At 44.5% G+C, this 22327-nt stretch overlaps 1 protein-coding gene across 5 annotated transcripts; it reads left to right on the top strand.

Annotated features, from left to right (window-relative positions):
• The first annotated feature begins 14 nt into the window (after positions 1-14).
• On the top strand, positions 15-21483 carry AFG3L2 (AFG3 like matrix AAA peptidase subunit 2). 5 transcript variants are annotated; one of them, XM_083746790.1, is made up of 18 exons: positions 15-333; positions 2236-2335; positions 3730-3798; positions 5016-5057; positions 5097-5179; positions 5706-5858; positions 7017-7091; positions 7951-8075; positions 9675-9948; positions 11571-11708; positions 12914-13067; positions 14392-14499; positions 14659-14784; positions 15127-15237; positions 15571-15686; positions 18423-18623; positions 19387-19581; positions 20547-21483. In XM_083746790.1, exons 1-18 carry the CDS (start codon positions 208-210, stop codon positions 20787-20789), a joined length of 2439 nt encoding a protein of 812 aa, XP_083602916.1. In that variant the 5' UTR covers positions 15-207; the 3' UTR covers positions 20790-21483. The 5 variants fall into 5 exon arrangements, with proteins under 5 accessions (XP_083602916.1, XP_083602915.1, XP_083602914.1 ...); XM_083746789.1 differs by having other exon boundaries at positions 5094-5179; XM_083746788.1 differs by having other exon boundaries at positions 5091-5179.
• The last annotated feature ends 844 nt before the right edge of the window (positions 21484-22327 follow it).

Genomic DNA, 22327 nt, shown 5'->3' with positions numbered 1-22327 from the left:
CCTCCAAAAGAGGCGGGGCTTACGAAAAAAGGCGGAGCATGGTGAAGGCTGCGCGCACGCGCAGGAGGGGTCATGGGGCGCCGTGATGGCGTCACGCGCGGCGCCGGGGGCGTGGCCAAGGTCCCCCAACCACCCGCTCGCCTGTTTGTGTAACTGAGTGAGTGAAGAGAGCGGTGCTTTGGGGCCGCCGGACCTGTTTCGGCGACTATGGCTCACCGCTGCCTGTGGCTGTCGCGGGGCTGCTGCCGGCGTTCCCCCGGCGGGATCTCCGGGGCCGCCCAGCGGCTGCTTTGGGGCCGAGGCCCCGCCGCGCCTTCGCGCTACCTGAGATTGGTGAGTCACGTGCGTGTCAGGCAAGGGCAGGGCGCAAGGGGAATGGGGTGCGCCTGCCGGGCACCGCCGCCCTTCCTGGCAGCGCCTGCCGGAGGTGGTCCGGAACCGCCACCGCCGCCACGAGGGAGTCCCGTCCCCGTGGAGTCACTTGGCAGCTGACGTTTCTTATCCCCCCGAAGGTTAAAAGAGAGAACCGACTTGTGTCGTGGCTGTTTCAGCACCGTAATGGTGACGGTGAGAAATGCTTAGCATCTCACCTTTGCTAGCCTGAATCAAGGATACTCGGTATAGGCATATGCGGGTTTTGCTTTTTACCGAGTCACAACAAGATCACAATGGGCTTCGCTGACTGACTGACTGACTGACTGACTGACTGACAGAGGTTCTTGACGGTTTTGAGAAATATTTTTTAAAAAAGCAAATTTTGACCGGTCTTGCCTGGAGATGTCAGAGAGTGAATCTGGAACTTTTTACAGATGAAGAAAATGGGTTCTACCACTGAACTGCGCTTCTTGTATGCAAAAGGATTTGTATAGTGCTTTTGAGTGTTCAAAGAGCTTCCTGTACACTCTCTTGTAATTTTATAATTACAGTGGTACCTCGGGTTACATACGCTTCAGGTTACATACACTTCAGATTACAATCTCTGCTAACCCAGAAATCGTGCTTCAGGTTAAGAACTTTGCTTCAGGATGAGAACAGAAATCATGCTCCGGTGGCGCGCCAGCAGTGGGAGGCCCCATTAGCTAAAGTGGTGCTTCAGGTTAATAACAGTTTCACGTTAAGAACGGACCTCCGGAATGAATTAAGTACTTAACCCGAGGTACCACTGTATTATCTTTCAGCAACCCTGTAAAGCATATCATCATTATCCCCCTGTTGTATATTGGGTTGAGGGCAAAGTGTGAGTTTGAGAGACAGTGGTTTATTTAACGTCACCTGCTAAATTTATAACAGAAGTGATATGTGAGCTAGTTTCTTGCTCAGGTGAGTTGAGAGTTGCTTTTATCTGTTCTTTGTAAACTTGCTTCAGCATCTCATTTGGAAAAGTAAGAGGATGAATGATGGAGTAAACTGCTTTTACTCACACTGTGGAGGGAACTTTCACTCTCTTTGCTTATCCCCCTTACCCTGTTATTTTGTGATATTTCATCCCCAGGCAACATTCCAGAGGTACCTATCCAGAGTACCCATTGAGAAATGAAACCAAAGGACATCTTTTACATCAGGGGTGGTGCAGGAGAACCTCCGATGATGTAAAAAAAAGTGCCAGGATATTTGTGAAACTGGGAGAGTGGCTGCTTTTAAATGAATAACCATTATTTCATATTGCAAAAACAGGCCTTCAAGTGGAACCTACTCGCATGTATGAATGTAGTCTAAGGCTGCAATTAAAACACCCTTTTCCAGAAAGGGTGTTTATATTGGGCAGAGATGGTGCTGTGTCCAGCCCTGCCAGCCCTGTACCCATGTCAGTTTGTATCCACTGGCACAAACATGCAGACAGATAGCCCTGAAACCGTGTGTTCTGGGGTCAGGGAAGGTCTGTGTCAGCCTGGGATCCAGTGGATCCCAAGCTGGTCCTGCAGCAGTCACATAACACTATTAGTCCCATTATGGGCCTGATCTCTGGCACAGCTCCAGGCTTGGGCAGCTGTTTGCCTGCCATCTCCCCTTTCTGGGCTAGCATGAGCAACTGGGCTGTGGATACCTTGGTGGTCCCACTGCTCTCCAGCTAGGGTTTGGGTTGCAGCCTAAGGCAGCAATTGTGTGCATGCTTACTAGAAAGTAAGCCCCATTGAAATCTCTGGGATTTATTTGCAATTAAGCATGCATAGGATTGTGCTGAAAAGATGCTGAGGATCTGTCTTTGTTTTTTAGTGACAATTCTCATTTTTTCAGCTTCATGACCATGTGGCCACACAAGTTCCTACAAACAGAAGCAATGTCCTTGCAAGTGTAATTGCTGTTTACAGGAAGCTCTTCTCCCAACCGCCAAAAGGTAATTTTTTGCTGTAAAATAATAATATTGTGTAGCTTATTATTATTATATTATTGACTACTATGCTTATTCATCTTATATGTTTAAAACTGCTTAGGCACAATTTTATGGGAAGCAGCATAGAAATAAACATGTTTTTTTTCCCCAATACCAGAGCTGCACTAGAATGTTTCAAGGAGCATAGTTCTGAGAATGTGCAGAGACCTATTGCCTTGCTGCAGAACAATTACACCTTAATTGCATTGCTTCCTCACTCAGAATGAAAGATGTGGCCTGAGCCCTAGCACTTTACTCTTTAGAAGTTAAGCACAGCTGTCCTGCGGTCTTTCCAGCATAATGTGCAGTCAGAGAGCAATCTCCCACAAAACTCCCCTCTCGTATTGTTGCACAATCTTGGACCATCACTGAGAAGGGCCTTTCCTTCATGCCCACCAACCTAAATGATCACACTGGTGGGTACATGAGTATGGGTTCCTGACAGATTGATACATACGTAGACAGTCTTTCAAGTAACCTAATCACAAACCATTTAGTTCAGGAGTCCCACAGCCTCCCTGAGATGAGTAGATGGAAACAAGGGGTAGAGCTAAAGTCATCCGCATATGGCAGCTGAGACCTTTGAATGACTTCTCCCAGCAGTTTCATGCAGATGTTGAAAAGCATGGGAGACAGAACACAAAACAAAGCCAAAACTCAAGGGGTAAAACAGAAGGTCCCCTCATCACAACCATCTGGAATCAGCTATCCAGGAGGCACCAGAGCCAGCAGAACACTCTGCCTTCCAAGTCCAACCCAGTCAAGTAGCTCAGAAGGATAGTGTTGATTGATGGTGTTGAAAGCCACTAAGAGATCCAGGACAGCCAGTAGGATTGTGCTCAGTTCCATCCCCAGTCTAAGTCAACCACCAAGGCCAGTCAAGGTGTTTTTCAAGCTAAACCCAGGCCTGAAGCTGGACAGGAATATTATTCTTTCTTTGTCCCTATCTCAAGCTACATATGTTCTGTGACTCACCTGTTTCAGTCCAAGGGCTGACTGAGCTCTCAGAATAGTCCTCCTTTCTCTCCACAAAAAAGTCTGCTTCCAGTTTTCCACTTTCCTACCTTTTTCTTGTTTCAGCAATGTAGTTCTTCTAGAAACTAGAGGGTAGGCACTTTTGATAGGCACTTGGGCAGTTACTATTCTTTATCAGAAATATTTTTAAATGACACACATGCTTTTATCTCCTCCTTTACCCACCCACCCTCCTGTTTAGCTTTATCAGATATGTGAAACTCACATTTCCACCTCTTTTCCTGTTCCCTGAAACACATGGTGAGGCTATTTTTGATGAGACTTGACTGCCTCAAGCATAATATAATATACTCAATTTTTATTGCTGCTTTTTTCCTTATTAGGTTTTGAAAAATATTTCCCTGATGAAAAGAAACCTAATGAAACAAAGGGCTCAGAAGGAGAAGCTAAAGGTACCAGTCTGCTTTTTCACTTGAGGCTCATATGTAGAATAAATGTCACTTTGGTTATTATTAATTTTGACTGCTCTTATATACAAGCCCCATGTTGCTGTGTCCTAGTTTTGACAATGGCCATGAAAGTGGTCACTATTTCCTACAGTTTACTTCTGTCTTGTGACTTCTGTTGTCACATTTTATGTGCCAGGTCTTCACATTGTAGAATTGATATGTTTCTGCTCCAGCATCACAATATTCAATTTCTGAATTCTCTGTTAGATGTTTGTGGTGGTGTTATTTTTTCCTTGAGCATTTTGATTAACGATCTACATTAACTGGGCCTGTTTATATCCCTGGTTTGTGTGCCTTTTAATGTTTGTTAAAGAATTGAGTACTTTGTATCAGTTAAGAAAGAGGGCCAAAGCTACAGTGACATGGGTACTGTATTTAAACATAATAAAGAAGGGAGCTGAAAGCTGGAAATGGATTGGGAAAACTGAGCTTGCACTATCGTTCCACTAAAAACTGGATTCTATCTAATCAAAAAGCATTATCTGGATGTACCATGATACGTTGTTTGAGACACCCCAACAATAACCAGTTTACACCAGGTTTTCTCCCTAATAGGCTCTCACTGTGTTGTGAGTTCTTACATAATCATTACTGTTCCCCACCTAAACACATGGCCTGGCGTGATGCATCATAATAATCTTTATATACTGCCTTTACTGAATCCTCAAAGGACATCATTTACATGATATAAGTAGTCTTTGTAACATCTCTGTAACTTAGTCCAGATTCTGAGTGTTAAAAACAAATTGCACATTAAATATGTGACTTCTGTTGTAAACAGCTTGCACACATTTAGGCCCACCCAACCCCCTGATGCTTTCTGGTAGAGCTTTGCTATGCTGTGACATCATGATGTTCTGTGTTCCCTGCACCATGCCATCAGCAGTCAGTGATACAGGGTGGGGAGGCGCAGAACGTTTTGCTGTCACAGCATAAAGTAAGATCTGTTCCATGGTACGGAGTAAAGGTTGGGATTAGATGAGTGAACGCTATTTTTGTAGACAGCCGGGTGTGTGTTGTAACATCTAATCTAGCTGTTAATCTTGTAAGAATCAGTGTTGTGTAAAGATTACAGAAGTAACAAAAAAAAGAACTACAGGGACATAGGCTTGCTTGCTTTCTATTTTTTGTAGAAACATGCGTGTGAACTTTTTTTGTAGATGCAAAGCAAGCCAACACCCAGCGCCCTTCCAGAACCAACAGTGGAGGAGGAGGAGGAGGAGGAGGAGGAGGAGGAGGAGGAGGAGGAGGAGGAAGCAGTGGAGGAGGAGGGAAAAAAGGTGGCAAGAAAGAAGATACTAACTGGTGGTCCAGAATGCAAAAGGTCCCAATTCATATTTTTTGTGACACTGCTTTTATCAACCTGCTTTATTGTGTTTTGCAGTTCTGTAAAATATTATTACTTCTCTAAATGTTATTCAGATTATTTTCACCATGGGGATGCTGTTGACTTATGGTTTTTTAAACTCAGTTACTTACGTGTTTCTTAAATTTCTCTGAAAGACTATATGAATCTAAGATTTATAGTGGCCCAGTATGCAGTGCAGTAGATTTTGTAAGCTTTTGCAAAGGAAGCATTCCCATTCACCTCAGAAAAGCTCAGCACATTTCATATGTGAATCTGCCTCTCCACCAAGTTAGTAGAAAAGGGTTTGTAGGTGGGAATGAAGGCATGGCTGTAATTCCAGACACTTTTTCATGTTTTTATGAATAAATCTTCTGTAAAAAAAATCTTTTACAAATTGGTGCTTACATAGGGCTGCTTTTGTGACAGCAGATCAGAAAACCCACCATTTTCACATACAAAAGTCAATCTCAATCCAGTATTCCTTCTTCCTCTTCCCCTTTAGGGTGACTTTCCCTGGGATGACAAAGAGTTCCGTTTTTATTTCATGGGCACTGCAATTTTCTGGGCTTTTGCTACATACTATGTTTTCTTCAGGAATGCTGGGAGAGAAATAACATGGAAGGACTTTGCCAACAACTACCTTTCCAAAGGAGTGGTAAGTAGCACTGAGGCATCTTCAGCTGAAATGTACATTTCACAGAATAAGTTATCCATTGTGACTGAATGTAAACCAGGGTGGGCTATAATTTAATTGAAGCTGGAAAGGCTGAGGATGAATTTGTATTAAAGAAAGAAGAAGAAAATTACTGCATGTGGTCAGAACTTCTATTCCAGAAACAAAAGGCAAAAAGTAGAGGTTAGCCATATTGTTAGAAAATGGTCTAAGACATTTTGAGCTCCACGGCTCTTTTTAAGGGCATATTATTTATTTGAAACTTTTCCTGCCTTTGCTTCAAAAAACTCAAGGAAAATAATTTAAAATATAAAAATAGCAAGCTAAAAAAACACAACAAGCAGCTATTAAAACTCTTGAAGAGAGTTCAAGAATAAGTTGAGTGTAGTGGGCTAAAAGAGAGATCATAAGTTTGCATTTTCTTCAATGGACAGGTTATTTACTTTGAGAACCTGCTTTCTCAGGACTTGCTTGCTCACGGAGGCAAGAGAGGGCAGAACTCTCACTCACATAGTTTGGATAAGAAAAGCAACAGCAGGCTGATCTCCTGTTTTCTTTGTGTCTGACACAAGCTGAGTCAAGACCCCACTGACACATTCTTATTTCCTGTTGTGTCCTTGGGCAGCAATATGAAACAGCACTCCACCTTACCCTGTGTCCCTGCATGCTTGCTAGAAGGATCAGAGGAGAAGCAATGTTTTGTCCCACTTGCAGGGAGCTTTGACAAAGTGGAAAGGAACAGCAGAATCAGCATAGTTTCTTTATTCAAGCCCTGAGTGCAAGTGAAGGCAAGGCCCTTCCTGCAACCTTCTGTGCTTCATGGTAGGGTCAAAGAATTGGTACCTTGCCAAGGAATCAGTTTCATATTTGGGGGTCTCTGCTTTTGGAAGAAAGATTTTGAACTTATAATGTATTGGGCCAGACTTTTAAAAGCAGATTTTGGATGGTTTTGATTTTGAAACAGTCCTCCGCAGTTTCAGTACACTCACATCTCACAGGGTCAGGTTCATACAGCATAAGGGAAGGTCTCTAGCTCAGGGGCAGAGACGATGCTTTACATGCAGAAGGTCTGTGGTTCAATCTTTGGCTTCTCCCAAGAGGAAAAAGTTACTGTCTGAAATGTATTTTGTGCTTTCACAGGTGGACAAGCTAGAAGTGGTGAACAAGCGCTTTGTTAGAGTGGTTTTTACCCCAGGGAAGTCGCCAATTGATGGGGTAAATCAATTTTTTCAATTCACCAAATGCATTAAGGGGTTGAATCATTTATGTTTGTAAACGTTTCTGTATAGCGTATTAAATACGGATCTGACAGTTTGTTATTTTGATGTATCAGGGCTGTGCTCTGTGCCCTTGCAAGTAAATGACAAAATGTGTTGAGCATGTGCAGAATCTGATGTCTAGTGCATCCTACATACTGTAGGAATCTCCACATGCTTTTTGCTTAAAGATGCAGAACATGATGTGCAAGTGTGGTTTCTCTGCACCATACCTATTAGGGATTTCACCTGTTATATAGTATCGTATAACACTATAATAGAAATACTTTAGCCATCAATGGGAGACATGGCAGAAGTCCTATACAGTGGTACCTGAGGTTAAGTACTTAATTCGTTTCGGAGGTCCGTTCTTAACCTGAAACTGTTCTTAACCTGAAGCACCACTTTAGCTAATGGGGCCTCCTGCTGCCGCCGCACCGCCAGAGCACAATTTCTGTTCTCATCCTGAAGCAAAGTTCTTAACCTAAAGCACTATTTCTGGGTTAGCGGAGTCTGTAACCTGAAACGTATGTAACCTGAAGCGTATGTAACCCGAGGTACCACTGTAAATATTTTGCCAGTCTAGCATTCAGAAATGCACATTCAGTGGAGGTGTTTTCTTCAGCAAATAGAAACAATGCAACTAAAACCAGCATATTAAATTTCTGCCTCTAGTTGATACATATGTATTGTAACTTTTTGGATATTCAATTAAGCTGCTTCTTTATATTAAAATAAGCTTAATAATCTTGTCTCTCTCAGATTAATTTAAAATGCTAAAACTGAGACAACATGAATTATTGTATTTGTTTTTACAGCAATATGTTTGGTTTAATATTGGAAGTGTGGACACATTTGAGCGGAACTTGGAAACTGCACAGCTTGAGATGGGGATAGAAGGGGAGAGCCGGATACCTGTAGTGTATGCAGCAGAGAGTGACGGGTAAGTGTTTAAAATGATTGGAATTGTAATGGAATATATGATATTAACTTTTAGAATTGGCTTGCTGACAAGCCAGTCTCTGGTTGCGCTTGTTGGTAACCCCTATCATCCACCACTCTCAAATGATTTGGCATATGCATGGCGGAAGAAGAAGGGTTTTCTCTCATTTGCAGTAGGCTATGGAATGTCAAAGAAAGTTGGGGTGAGAACCCAGCCCTGTTTCACACTGCTCTTTATAGGGAAGGAGTCCTAGGATGAGCTGTCATACTGGACGGTGCCATGCATGTTCTCGTGGAAGGACACTATCATCTTGTAAAGCTTAGGTGCACATCCTACCTTGTTGAGACAGGAGTTTGTTCAGCCTGGCACGTCTCTGCACCTAAACTTAAGTGCAACGGGTCTTACCTGAGAGATGTTGTTTGCAGATGACACAGCATTTACAGAGCACTCAGAGGAAGCTCTACAGAGATTCGTCAACCGTTTTGCCCAAGCCTGCAAGGAGTTTGGCCTTACCATCAGCCTGACGGGGATGAGCATCCTGAGCCGTTATCAGCATTGGTGACCACACACTTGGGGTGGTAGACAAGTCTACCTGGGTTTCACCATAGCCAGCAATCTCTCCATCGACGCTGAGCTGGACAAGTGAATTGGCAAGGCAGCTCCAACAATGGCTTTTCACTCCAAAGGGTATGGGAGGATGTGATGCTAATACTAAGATGAAGGTCTACCAGGCTTGCGTATTGAGGATTCTGCTTCATGGTAGTGAGACGTGGGCAACTTAGACCTGCCAGGAATGACACTTCAATGCCTTCCACATATACAGTGTCAGGAGGATTTGGGGTATCACATGGCAGGACAGAGTCCTGCCCACGTTCCCACAAAGTTCAGACTCCTGTCTCTGCGACTTCTACGTAGTCTTGGTCCTGTCCACAGAATGGAAGATTGCAGAATCCCCAAGGATGTGCTCTATTGGGAGCTGGCATCAGGCCCATTTGCAAACCAACTCTGTGTTACATACATGTCTGCAAATGGGACGAAGGGTGGCAACATCCACCCTGCCATGTGGGGATCCCTTGCAGATGATCGCAGTGCCTGGAGACAGGAAATCAGGCTATGCCTCCACAGCATTGACTTGAGGAGGAGCGACAGTTGGGAGGAAGGCAGAGAGAAGAAACGCCATGGTGCATCTGCAGCAGCACAATTGGACGCCTTCATCTGCCCTAGCTGCAGCAAAACATGTCCCGTATCGGTTTCTACAACCACAGCAGGCGCTGCAACTCTCCCAAGGGTTTGACTTCATCTCCAAAAGTGCACTCCTCCATTTTCTCCTGAGATAGATGGATGCCAACTAATGGGGAATGTAAGAAAGAGCAAGAGATAAAGTTAGCCTGATCTAGGAATGCATTAGCTTTAGCGCACATTTGTATTATGAATCAGAAAGGTGCTATGAACTGTGCATGATTTGTTGTAGCCCAGCATATTTTAACTGAAATTGCACCTTATTGAGTAAAGTTGTTCATAATGTACAAATGAAATTGCTCTTATGTGTCTCCTCCCCACCCCAACAATGAATTAATATCTCCCAACTTTTATTTTTAGTTCCTTTCTTCTGAGTATGTTGCCAACGGTCCTTATAGTTGGCTTTCTGCTCTACACATTAAGAAGAGGACCTTCTGGAATGGGCCGAACAGGACGGGGAATGGGAGGACTCTTCAGTGTGGGTGAAACAACAGCCAAAGTCTTGAAGGATGAAATAGATGTGAAGTTCAAAGATGTAGCTGGCTGTGAGGAGGCTAAATTAGAAATAATGGAGTTCGTCAACTTTCTGAAAAACCCAAAACAGTACGAGAATCTTGGAGCAAAGATCCCAAAGGTAAAGAGTTACAAGAATAAAAATGTTATTGTACCAACTTCATTACTTTATTGAGCTCTTTTAGCTGGGGATTATTTTTTTTGAATTTAGTGACAATTTGCATTATTCCTATATTCTGACCTAACATCAGAATTTAAAAAAATATGATCACAAGAGTTTGTGGAATCATAAGAACTCATTTCACATAGCCTCTGAATCTTCATTTAGTGACATTATGATATTCTTTTGTTTTCTGTGCTTCCCTTTCAGTAAAATGAGGACACTGTTCTTTCTTACTCAAATTTACCTGCAAGCAAAAACTATTTGTCCAACTTGATTTTTAAAAATCTGAATTAGCATAGGGCCAAAAATTAGGTTAGAGTATCATTTCCTCATGGATCTTAATAAATAGTGGGTGAATCTTGTGAAGACTTATTAAATTGACCATCTTGTGTGATCATGATCAAATATTGGTTACTTTAGCTATATTGCAGCTTGCACTCCCATTCAAAATACAGTGGTACCTCGGGTTAAGTACTTAATTCGTTCCGGAGGTCCGTTCTTAACCTGAAACTGTTCTTAACCTGAAGCACCACTTTAGCTAATGGGACCTCCTGCTGCCGCCGCACCGCTGGAGCACAATTTCTGTTCTCATCCTGAGCAAACTTCTTAACCCGAGGTACTATTTCTGGGTTAGCGGAGTCTGTAACCTGAAGCGTATGTAACCCGAGGTACCACTGTACAGTTATGTGAAATTCAAATTACCTTTTCAAGGACTAGAACATTTCAGGAAAAAGAGAAAATTTTGAGTTATACACGTGTTTTACTTCCCTGAAACAGAATTCTAAATACCGTATTTTTCGCTCTATAGGACACACTTTTTCCCCTCCAAAAATGAAGGGGAAATGTGTGTGCATCCTATGGAGCGAATGCAGGGGGGAGGCAGGCAGGAAAAGCCCCCAAAAGCCGCACACAAGCTCCGCGCGGCTCTTGCGGGCTTTTCGTCAGGAGGGACAAGGAACTGACGCGGCCAGTCAGTCCTTCTCCCTCCTTGTAGAAAAGCCCACAGGAGCCGCGTGCTCCTTAAAGGGTTTGCGGCTCCTGTGGGCTTTTACGGGAGGTGGGGGTATTGCCATAGCCCCGCAACCCTCTCCCGGCTGGGAGAGGTGACGCGCGGCTATGGCAGCAGCCTCTCCGCTGCGCGCCTTTCCGCTGCTCTCCGACCTGCTCTTTGGGGCTGGCGGTGGGCTTCCTCCCCGCCGCCCCAAAAAGCAGGTCGAAAGGAACCTGAAGCCTGGAGAGCAAGAGGGGTCAGTGCGCACCAACCCCTCTTGCTCTCCAGGCTTCCAGGGTAGCCGCCTGAAGCTACTGAACGCACCTTGAACGGCACCTTGTTTTAAAGGCGGAAAACAAGGGGGGGGGGAATTCTCCTCCTCTCTGCGCAATGCCTCCTGCCGCTTTGCTGAAGCAGCGCTGGACAGAGAGGGGGATAATTTTTTTTCCTTGTTCTTCCCCCTCTAAAACAAGGTGCGTCCTATAGGGCGAAAAATACGGTATATTGACTCATATCGAAGAAAATTTAAGGTGAATGTTTGCACTGCTTTTATTTCTTAGTAATATTTACCCTTTCTCACACCTTGCAGGGAGCTATTCTGACAGGACCTCCAGGCACAGGGAAAACTCTTCTAGCAAAAGCAACAGCCGGAGAGGCCAACGTCCCTTTCATTACAGTCAATGGGTCTGAGTTCTTAGAGATGTTTGTCGGCGTGGGTCCTGCTAGAGTAAGTCTTTGGCCTTGCTCTATTATTGCAGTGTCGGTTGTTAAAAGGACGCAGTCAAGGTTGGTAGGCCAAAAGCTTGATAATTCACTAAATTTCAGTAATGATCAAGATAGCTGTTCATCTTAAATAGCTGGCTGCAAGCTATTTTAATTAATAACTCTGATATCTCACTCAGTTTCTAGGAAATCTTATTGCTTCAGAGCTGTAGCCCTCTGACTGCATTTTGCCACTGTCATCTTCTTTTTCCTAACAGTTGATAAGGACAAGCAAATGGTATTCTAAACTTGATGGCTGTTGCAGGAAGGCTAGATTTATCATCCGTGTACACAAAGGAGTTGTGTAGGAAATTTATGCTATTTTAAGAAGTTCCGGCTCTGAGGGAAAGATGCAATTTTAACCAAGGTCTCCTTCATCCAAGTCTAGCTCTTGTACTTTGGACACTGCTGGCTCTTCCAGCATAAAGCATTTGTTTCAAGTACTTATGTAGAAATAAAAACATTGGGCAGAATTCTTTGTTCACTAGGTCTCATTCTGTCAGCGCAGGGTTTTCTGCTTGTGCAACAGAATGTCCTTCCCCTATGCACCTCCAAATTTGTTCTAAGGGTTTTCCCAATCTTCTGGAGCAGATTTGGGGAGGGCACACACAGTGAGGGGGGGCAGTCCCTTTGCACAAGTAGAAATCCTTGCGCTGACAGGATGTAGTAGTTGAATACCACCCATGGTTCCAAACATTTTTCCAGAGTTTGATTTCTACAGCTTTCAAATTACAGTCATACCTTGCAAGTCGAGCAGAATCTGTTCCAGAAGTCTGTTCAAATTCTAAAACGTTCGTAAACCAAAGTGTGGCTTCTAATTGGCTGCAGGAAGCTCCTGCAGCCAATCGGAAGCCCCGTTGGACATTTGGCTTCCTAAAATAGTTCACAAACCGGAACAGTCACTTCTGGGTTTGCGGTGTTCAGAAGCCAAAACGTTCGAGAACTAAGCTGTTCAAAAACAAAGGTACGACTGTAAAAGCATTCAATTTATTTCATAACCTAACATGTTAGCTGCAATATAATTTCCTGATAGACGGACAAATGAGTCTAATGTTGTATACCTATTTCAATGACATGAATGCTAACTCTGTGGTGTATTCTGTAGTGTTGATGGACAACTAGCTGTGTGGCAATACATGATTTTGAAAGTACCTTCTTTCTCTTGCAAAGGTTCGTGATTTATTTGTTCTGGCTCGTAAAAATGCCCCTTGCATTCTCTTCATTGACGAAATAGATGCAGTGGGAAGGAAGAGAGGACGGGGTAACTTTGGAGGGCAAAGTGAACAAGAAAACACATTGAATCAGCTGCTAGTAGAAATGGATGGTAACTATTTCTTTTGTTAAAATTTTATTATTCCTACTGCCACTTACATATAGAGTAACACTTCATTCTTAAACAAATTACCTGGAAACAGCTCCTACTGGTAGAAAACAAGCTGCATGGGGACACAACCAAACGTTGTGATGAAAACCTATGTCAAAAATCAACTGGCTGTTAAAAAGCAGTAGGGAATGTAGCCAGGTGCTGGTTAGAGCCAGCGTCGCCAGCCTGGTGTCCTCCACAAAATACATACCAAGTAATAAAACAAAAACAAACCAATCACCCCCTCGGGTTGGATGGCTTTATTAGTAACAACATATTTGAAGATGAAAATGATGTGTTTTTTGTTAATAACCAGAAAAAGGTAGAATAATATCTACATAATCACAACCTGATTATGCCCATTGAAATAAATGGAGTTAACTTTTTTGATCAATTTCAGCGGCCTATTCCCAGTATGACTGACGTTGGATATAACCTAGACTTTATAATCTCTTTTAGGAAGAGTGGGTTGTTGTTTTTTCATGATACTGAATGAACATAGCAGAAAGCATCTTTCTGTTCTTTTTGTTTTGTAACCTTATTGCTAATTGTATGGGATTGTACATTAAGGTTGTATCCAACTCTGCCAGTGTGCAAGTGAAACAGACTTCTGTTTGCACAATGGGACTTCTGTGAAACAGACTTCTGTTTGCACAATCTCCCCACTACAGCCCCCTTGGCACATTCAAATCTGCTCAAGATGGTTGGGGGACATAACCCATAATCTCTGTGGGTGATATCATGACTAACTTAAGCCTATTGATTTCACTTGTTCTACTCTGAGTATAACTTAGTTGGATACTTCTCTTTGACTTGTTTCCCATTTCATAAGCTATTGCCTGCCATAAAAGGCCACCTGGAAACCAATGTCCCCACTGTGGAAGGACGTGTGGATCCAGAATTGGCCTCCACGGTCACTTACGGACTCATTGTTAAAACCATGTTTATGGAAGACAATCTTACTTGGCTACAAGTGATTGCCAAAGAAGAAGTTGTTGTAGGCTGTAGTAGCAGTGGTTCAGAATTTTGAAAGTACCTTGTCCTGTGAATTGTAAGCACTCATATTACATAGTATGCAATAGTTTTGCATCTTTTCTTCATTTTTTAACATGGTGTAGTTCTCTTCACCTGCTCAGTCGTTAAGTCCTTGACAGAAGGCAGAATCGCCAATACTCTGGTCACTTCAGAATTTACAAAATAGTATGCTTAAGATTCACAATAGCCTTTTGGAAAAACCATTTTTGCTACTGAATATTTAATATTTTGGTTTTTATTTTCTTCACAGGTTTTAATACCACAACAAACGTAGTTATTTTGGCAGGCACCAACAGGCCAGATATCCTGGACCCTGCACTTATGAGGCCAGGACGTTTTGATAGACAGATCTTCATTGGTAAGTTATCTTGGTAGACAACTTTGACCTCATAAAGATGTCAACTCAAAACTATGAGAACAGAGAGGAGATGTTAGCTAAAGCTGGTCAGTGGGACTATTAGAAAGCAGAAATGTTTGCAATTGTAAAGTTAATTGCTTTTTCTTTAAACTCTTCAAGGGCCACCAGATATAAAGGGAAGAGCATCTATTTTCAAAGTTCATCTTAGGCCCCTGAAGTTGGATAGTAGCTTGAATAGAGATAATTTAGCACGAAAACTTGCATCACTTACTCCTGGATTTTCAGGTAGGTGATCTTTTACTCCTGTGCAATTGTACGTTTCTAGAAGTATTATTTTCTCATTTTTATGAGGAAATTGTGATGACAGATTGGAGGTGGAATGAGGTTAGCTCTATATCTACTGCAGAATTTGCATGATTTGTAATAGATCAGCAAGGGTTTCTGATTCCCCATTATTTAATAATAGCAACAACTAGACTACTCTTCTCCCCCCCCTAAAATGTGCAGCTTTGCGGGAACTTTAGTTACTGTGCTTGATTGCATATCTGGTTATCCTCATTGTGTTAAGTGATGGATGTTATGTTTGGAAATGGCTCTGATTATTGTCTCCTCACTCTTTTCCTCTAGGTGCAGACATAGCTAATGTATGCAATGAAGCTGCCTTAATTGCTGCACGACATCTTTCAGATGCCATAAACCAAAAACACTTTGAGCAAGCAATTGAACGAGTGATAGGAGGTGAGAGGGTATCTCTTTGTGATTACATTTCTTGCAGTGTTGTGGGTCAGTTCTTTTGTTCATCTCTTAATTTAATTACTGTATAACAACAATAATCTTCTTTCTTGATTATGGTGGGAGGGGAGAATAATTTTAAGGAGCTGGTGCTCCATTATGTCAAACAGTAAATATTTCTCCCTTATTTGCAATAGTCTGTTGAGTGTGAGGCCTAACTATCTCAAGTTGATGAGGGGATGGAGGAAACCCCAAATCTGTTGGTTCTAGGGGGCTATCTTATCACCAATTTGGAAATCTGCACCTCAGTAGTAAAGTTTTGGGTTTTTTAAATCAAAGGTTTGGAAAAGAAGACACAAGTATTGCAACCAGAGGAGAAAAAGACAGTAGCGTATCATGAAGCTGGCCACGCAGTTGCTGGGTGGTTTTTGGAACATGCTGATCCACTTTTGAAGGTATGTTGACTTAGCAAGACACTTGCTGTACAATGATCACATTTGGATCATCAGAATTTGGCTTAGTAAGTTTAGATATGAACTAGCCTTTTGCCTTCACACACAGACCCTTCATTCTTATCTTTGCTTTGCAGCATGAGTAATTGAGTCTCTTAACCTCAGTTTCCCATTTCATCCAAACCAGGAAGCTATGGTAACTAGCTATCTCACTTCCTCTCTGAGCAGCTGCTGAGGAAGCAGTAGAAAGTGTGGCAGCTTCACTCACTTCATTGCCAGTTGTTGCCACTGCTTTGAACTATGGGAAACAGTTCTGTGCTTCCTACTTATCTGTCTGGAAAAAGTAAAATAATTATTATTTATTGAATTTCCTAGCGGAGGAGTTCTGTTAGCTTAATACCCTCCCCAACCCCCTCTGTGATACTTGCACATTGATGATAGTTCTATGCCATCAACCTTGGCTTGATTCATGGAGCATTTTGGGATCTGCTGTAACAGGAATAGTTTAGACCAGTGTTTCCCAACTGGTGTTCCGCGGCACACTAGTGTGCCGCGAGAAGTTGCCGGGTGTGCCGTGGGAGGGAGGCGGGCGAGTCGGACTGCTTTAGCCCCGTGCCTGCTCTCCCAGCTGGAGAGGTGACGCGCGCCTATGGAGGCTCCTGCCATAGGCGCGCGTCACCTCTCCAGCGGGGAGAGGGTCGCGGGGGGCTGCTTTAGCCCCATGCGTGCTAAAGCAGCCCCCCGCGACCCTCTCCCCGCTGGAGAGGTGACGCGCGCCTATGGCAGGAGCCTCCATAGGCGCGCGTCACCTCTCCAGCTGGGAGAGCACGCACGGGGCTAAAGCAGCCCCCCGCGACCCTCTCCCCGCTGGAGAGGTGACGCGCGCCTATGGCAGGAGTCTCCATAGGCGCGCGTCACCTCTCCAGCTGGGAGAGCACGCATGGGGCTAAAGCAGCCCCCCGCGACCCTCTCCCCGCTGGAGAGGTGACGCGTGCCTATGGCAGGAGCCTCCATAGGCGCGCGTCACCTCTCCAGCTGGGAGAGCACGCACGGGGCTAAAGCAGCCCCCCGCAACCCTCTCCCCGCTGGAGAGGTGACGCGCGCCTATGGCAGGAGCCTCCATAGGCGCGCGTCACCTCTCCAACTGGGAGAGCACGCACGGGGCTAAAGCAGCCCCCCGCGACCCTCTCCCCGCTGGAGAGGTGACGCGCGCCTATGGCAGGAGTCTCCATAGGCGCGCGTCACCTCTCCAGCTGGGAGAGCACGCATGGGGCTAAAGCAGCCCCCCGCGACCCTCTCCCCGCTGGAGAGGTGACGCGCGCCTATGGCAGGAGCCTCCATAGGCGCGAGTCACCTCTCCAGCTGGGAGAGCACGCACGGGGCTAAAGCAGCCCCCCGCGACCCTCTCCCCGCTGGAGAGGTGACGCGCGCCTATGGCAGGAGCCTCCATAGGCGCGCGTCACCTCTCCAGCTGGGAGAGCACGCACGGGGCTAAAGCAGCCCCCCGCGACCCTCTCCCGGCTGGAGAGGTGACGCGCGCCTATGGCAGGAGCCTCCATAGGCGCGCGTCACCTCTCCAGCTGGGAGAGCACGCACGGGGCTAAAGCGCGACCGTCTCCGGCTGGAGACGCGGGGCTGGGGCGGGGGAAGCCCGAGCTTCCCCCTCCCCCAGAACGGGACCCAGAGCTCTGGGAGCTTGCGGGGCTGGGGGAGGAGGAAGCCCTCCGCCAGCCTCCAAACCATGTCGGGAGACAGCGGGTGGGCGCGCTACGCCTCTCCCGCTGTCTCCCGAGTTTGCGGGGCTGGCGACGGGGAGGAGCAGGCTTCTCCCCCCGCCAGCCTTCTAGCCAAGTCGGGGGACAGCGGGAAGGGCGCGCTACGCCTCTCCCGCTGTCGCCCGAGTTTGCGGGGCTGGCGACGGGGAAAAGCAGGCTTCTCCCCCCCCGCCAGCCTTCTAACCAAGTCGGGGGACAGCGGGATGGCGGCGTTCCTTCGGAGGACGCCCCGTGCTCCGCGCTGGTGTTGGCCAGCCTTGCGCACCCGGGGGATCTCCCCCCAGGAGCGCAAGGCTTGCGGGCGGCGCAGAGCACGGGGCGCCCTTCGGAGGACGCCCCGTGCTCCGCGCTCGTGTTGGCAAGCCTTGCGCACCCGTGGGGGCGCGTGGGGCGCCCTGAAACAGAGGGTTCCCCATGCTGCGGACTGTAGCCTGCCGCCCGATGCGGGCGCCCTGAAGCAGAGCGCCCCTCGCGCCAGGCAGACATGGGCCAGCCCCACAAGCTCGGGGGACAGCGGGGAGGCGCAGCACCGCCATCCCACTGTTCCCCGACCTGGTTTTGGGGGGGGAAATAAAGGAAAAAATTTTTTCCTTTATTCCCCCCCCCCCCAAAAAAAGTAGGTGCATCCTATGGGACGGAGCGTCCTAAAAATACGGTACTTACTATTTCATAATAAAGTAATTATAAAATACCGGTACTTTCTTTGTGTTTATTTGATGCCTATTAAAGAGAGTTACTTTATATATAGTCAATATAGGCACAGAGTTAATTTTTTAAACATTTTCTAATGGTGGTGTGCCTCGAGATTTTTTTCATGAAACAAGTGTGCCTTTGCCCAAAAAAGGTTGGGAAACACTGGTTTAGACAAACCCTTTTCCCCAGGTCAGTCAAGTTTGCATGTGTTCCAGCTGGAATAAGCTGGATTGTTTAAGTTAAGTATTTTTTTTCCCTTCCCTTGCAAAAGGTATCTATCATTCCTCGTGGCAAAGGACTGGGCTATGCTCAGTACTTGCCGAAAGAGCAGTATCTTTACACCAAAGAGCAGCTGCTTGACAGGATGTGCATGACTCTGGGTGGGCGTGTCTCAGAACAAATCTTCTTTGGAAGAATTACAACAGGGGCCCAAGATGATCTAAGGAAAGTTACTCAGAGTGCATATGCTCAGGTTTGTACGCCTCTCAACAACTCTATATTTTTTTGAATTAAAAATTACTGTAAAAGATTATTGTTTGCACTTTTTGGTATTGTTTTGATATGCTTTATACACCACTCATGCCACAAAAATACTTCTGATATCTGGTATATATTAATGATTTGTTATGGAAGCTTACTCCCTACTCCCTAAAGTCTAGCACTGTTTCTTCCTGGGGGAAAAATAATTTGTATGCTGGTGGTACATGTTAATATTTATATTTTTGTAGTATACAATACTTTACAATTTGTAGTGCATTTTGATGCCTGGATGCTACTATTGGTTGTCTAATATTTTATGAATACTTCAAGAGCCAGATTATTGATGCAATAGATTTCTAACAGTTTTGTAATTAGTAATGACCATACTCAAACACTAACATTAACCTTTCCCAGTAAGCGTACATGGACTATTACAGGAATAAATTAGATTGCCAAGAGCTGGTTTTTACTTCAGGGTTAAAATCCTGACAGTAATGTAGAGCAGGGTTGGAGAACCTGGGACCCTCCAGGTGTTTTACTCCATTTCAGCCACAGCCAACATAGCCAGCGGTCAAGGCTGATGCGAGTTGGAGTCCAAGAACATCTGGAGGGCCACAGATTCCTCGTCTCTGGTGCAGAGTTTGGTTAGTTGCAACTGCTAATACTAAAGTATTGTAGCTAGAATAAAGACTCTTAAAATTTTTCATAGCATTCGTGACTAAGGCACTTAAAAATGTCTGTCATTCAATCCTCAGATTGTTCAGTTTGGAATGAATGAAAAAGTTGGGCAAATTTCATTTGAGCTTCCTCGGCAAGGAGACATGGTATTAGAAAAACCATATAGTGAGGCAACTGCAAGACTGATAGATGAAGAGGTGCGAGTGCTTATTAATTCAGCTTACGAACGGACAATGTCTCTCCTAACTGAGAAGAAGGCAGAGGTGGAAAAGGTGCGTATTCATTTGCCTACAGAAACGGTTACCAGGTTCTTTGATCAACATGCTACTAAAACATTGCTGTTTTATACACAGTATATGTGTTAGTGGGGTAGCAGGACTCTACAAGTTATATTATGCCCTTATTTGCCCTTTATCAGATTTACACAAGAATAGCAGCTCTGCCTATTACTTGCTTAAGCAATAATGAGGTATTGGTTCAGGGCCACAATACCTCAAGGGCCTGCTCTCCATATGAACCTACCTGGACCCTGAGACCATCCACTGAGGCCCTTCTTTGTGTGCCTCCTTCACGAGAGGTCCAGCGGGTGGCAACACAAGAACGGGCCTTTTCTGCAGTGGCTCCCCATTTGCGGCATGCTCTCCCCAGGGAGGTTCAGCTGGCATCATCGTTATACACCTTTAAGAGCCATGTTCCTCTTTGACCATCCGATGCCCTTTTAAATGTGTCGTGGAAGGGGGGAGTTATTGGTTTGTTTTTGCTCTCATTTTATTATGTATTTTGTATTTTTGTATTGTGGGTATAGGGACCTGCAGGTATAGGGCGGTATACAAATTTAATAAATAATAATTTCCCTGTTCATGACATGAGGATGTATACATGGCCCTTTCCCTAACACCAAAATGAATGGAGCAACTCTGCCTCAGAGAAAGCAAAATGTGTGCATTCCTTAGGAAGTTTGGAACCAGGATGCATTGATATAATCACATCCTGTAGGTACGTCATGGAAATACCTTGCAGCAGCTTCTTAATGGTTAGTTTTTAGAGTATGTTTCACTAATGCTAGAAACAATGTAGAGGAGGTTATAGTAGCTATTGGTAATATGCTACTTTTGATTCTGTTATACACAGTGAAAGGTTAAATCCTTGGTTATTATTTTGCATGCCGTGGAAGATAGCCAGTTTACATTCTTTACCTGCTATACAAATTGTATGATCTGTGTGCATATTGTTTCAGGTTGCTTTACAGCTCCTAGAAAAGGAGGTTTTGGATAAAAGTGATATGATTGAAATGCTTGGCCCCAGACCATTTGCTGAAAAATCTACTTACGAAGAGTTTGTTGAAGGCACAGGCAGCTTAGATGAAGACACATCACTTCCAGAAGGCCTTAAAGACTGGAACAAAGATCGTGAGAAGGAGAAAGAGGAGACGACAGATGAGCAGATTGCCAGACAGATTACAGGAGACATGCCTTTTTAGTGTTGAAATATGGTGTTGTATAAACTGGCACAGTACATGTGTTGCACACTGAAAGAAAATGAGGGAACATGTCAGAGTCTAGTCTTCAAGAATCCTCGATTGGAAAGAAGCAAGCCTGCAGCAGTGGTGGAACCAGGAAAGAGTTTGTTGTTGTATTTGACAGAGGAGGATTCAGATTCTAGTAGGTCCTGCTTCCTAAAAATCTGCACAAAAAATGTGGAGACCTTGCAGCTTATGGATCTGGACTGAGTCCCCTTCTTTCAACTTTTTAGATCCATATCCGAGTTGTGCAACTCTTGCCCAACACCAGATACATTTAAGAGGACCTAGATTAATGTACTGTCATGGATAACGGGGGGAAATCATCTGCCTGTCTTTAAGTAGCCTCCGTCAAATGCAAATTGTTAGCACACAATAAATGCGTTGCTGGTGCTTACCAGGAGTCAAAGTAATTTATGACAATACTTCTGTTCTGCAGAAACATCTACTTATCACCCAACTCTATAAATTTATTTCTGCCTTGCCATTTGTAAAACAAAGCTGTGCTGGTGTCCATCGTGAAATTTGAAGCCTGCTAAAGAGCTTTTCCAATAGAATTTTGGGTCCGAGGCTGGAATAATGTGTAAAGTCTAAATTATATTATTGCTGTTTTAATAAAGGTTTCTTTTTTTACTGGCAGTTGTACAGTATTGAACATATGATTGTATTGTATTTTGTAAATACAGTTTGGAAACATTTTTGGCACACTGGACTTCATGAAGAAATTCTCCAGTCATGAGAGGCTATGAATAAAAGCGTTCTGTGGTAAAATTGTATATTTATGTATAGATGATGCATCTATGGCTGTTGTTGGGTGGAAGGCCTAGAGGAAATAACTTTTCAGAATGTGATTGCCACACTAGTCATTGAATTTGGTATTCAGGATGAACCTGGCATCACCACAAACCAGGAAAAAGTGACACCAAGTTGTCTTGCTCTCAGCTGAAATGGAGTATTGGAGCAGAAGCCGTTCATGAGAAGGTCTGTATCCATGAAGGACATGGATGCTTGTATTAACAGAGGGTAGAAGTTGAAGATTATTAGCACATATTACTAGCACTCCTATTTGTAAACCAGTACTGTGTTCTTGAAACACAGGTGCCAGTTAGGTTTTGGGAAATAATTTGATCTACCTCAGAGGGGAAACTAGGCAGATTATCTTTAGTGGTGACTGGGAGTGGCCACTGAGACTATATAACACCAGTCCTTAAAGACCGACATTGGCTCCCAGTACATTTCCGAGCACAATTCAAAGTGTTGGTGCTGACCTTTAAAGCCCTAAATGACCTCAGCCCTGTGTACCTGAAGGAGCGTCTCCACCCCCATCATTCAGCCCGGACACTGAGGTCCAGTGCCGAGGGCCTTCTGGTGGTTCCCTCACTGTGAGAAGTGAGCTTACAGGGAACCAAGGGCCTTCTCAGTAGTGGCGCCTGCCCTGTGGAACACCCTCCCATCAGATGTCAAGGAAATAATTATTTGACTTTTAGTAGACATCTGTT

The sequence above is a fragment of the Podarcis gaigeae genome (genome assembly GCF_964106915.1).
Source record: "Podarcis gaigeae genome assembly, chromosome: 7".
Classification (NCBI taxonomy): domain Eukaryota; kingdom Metazoa; phylum Chordata; class Lepidosauria; order Squamata; family Lacertidae; genus Podarcis; species Podarcis gaigeae.
This window is presented reverse-complemented; position numbering and strand designations above follow the sequence as displayed.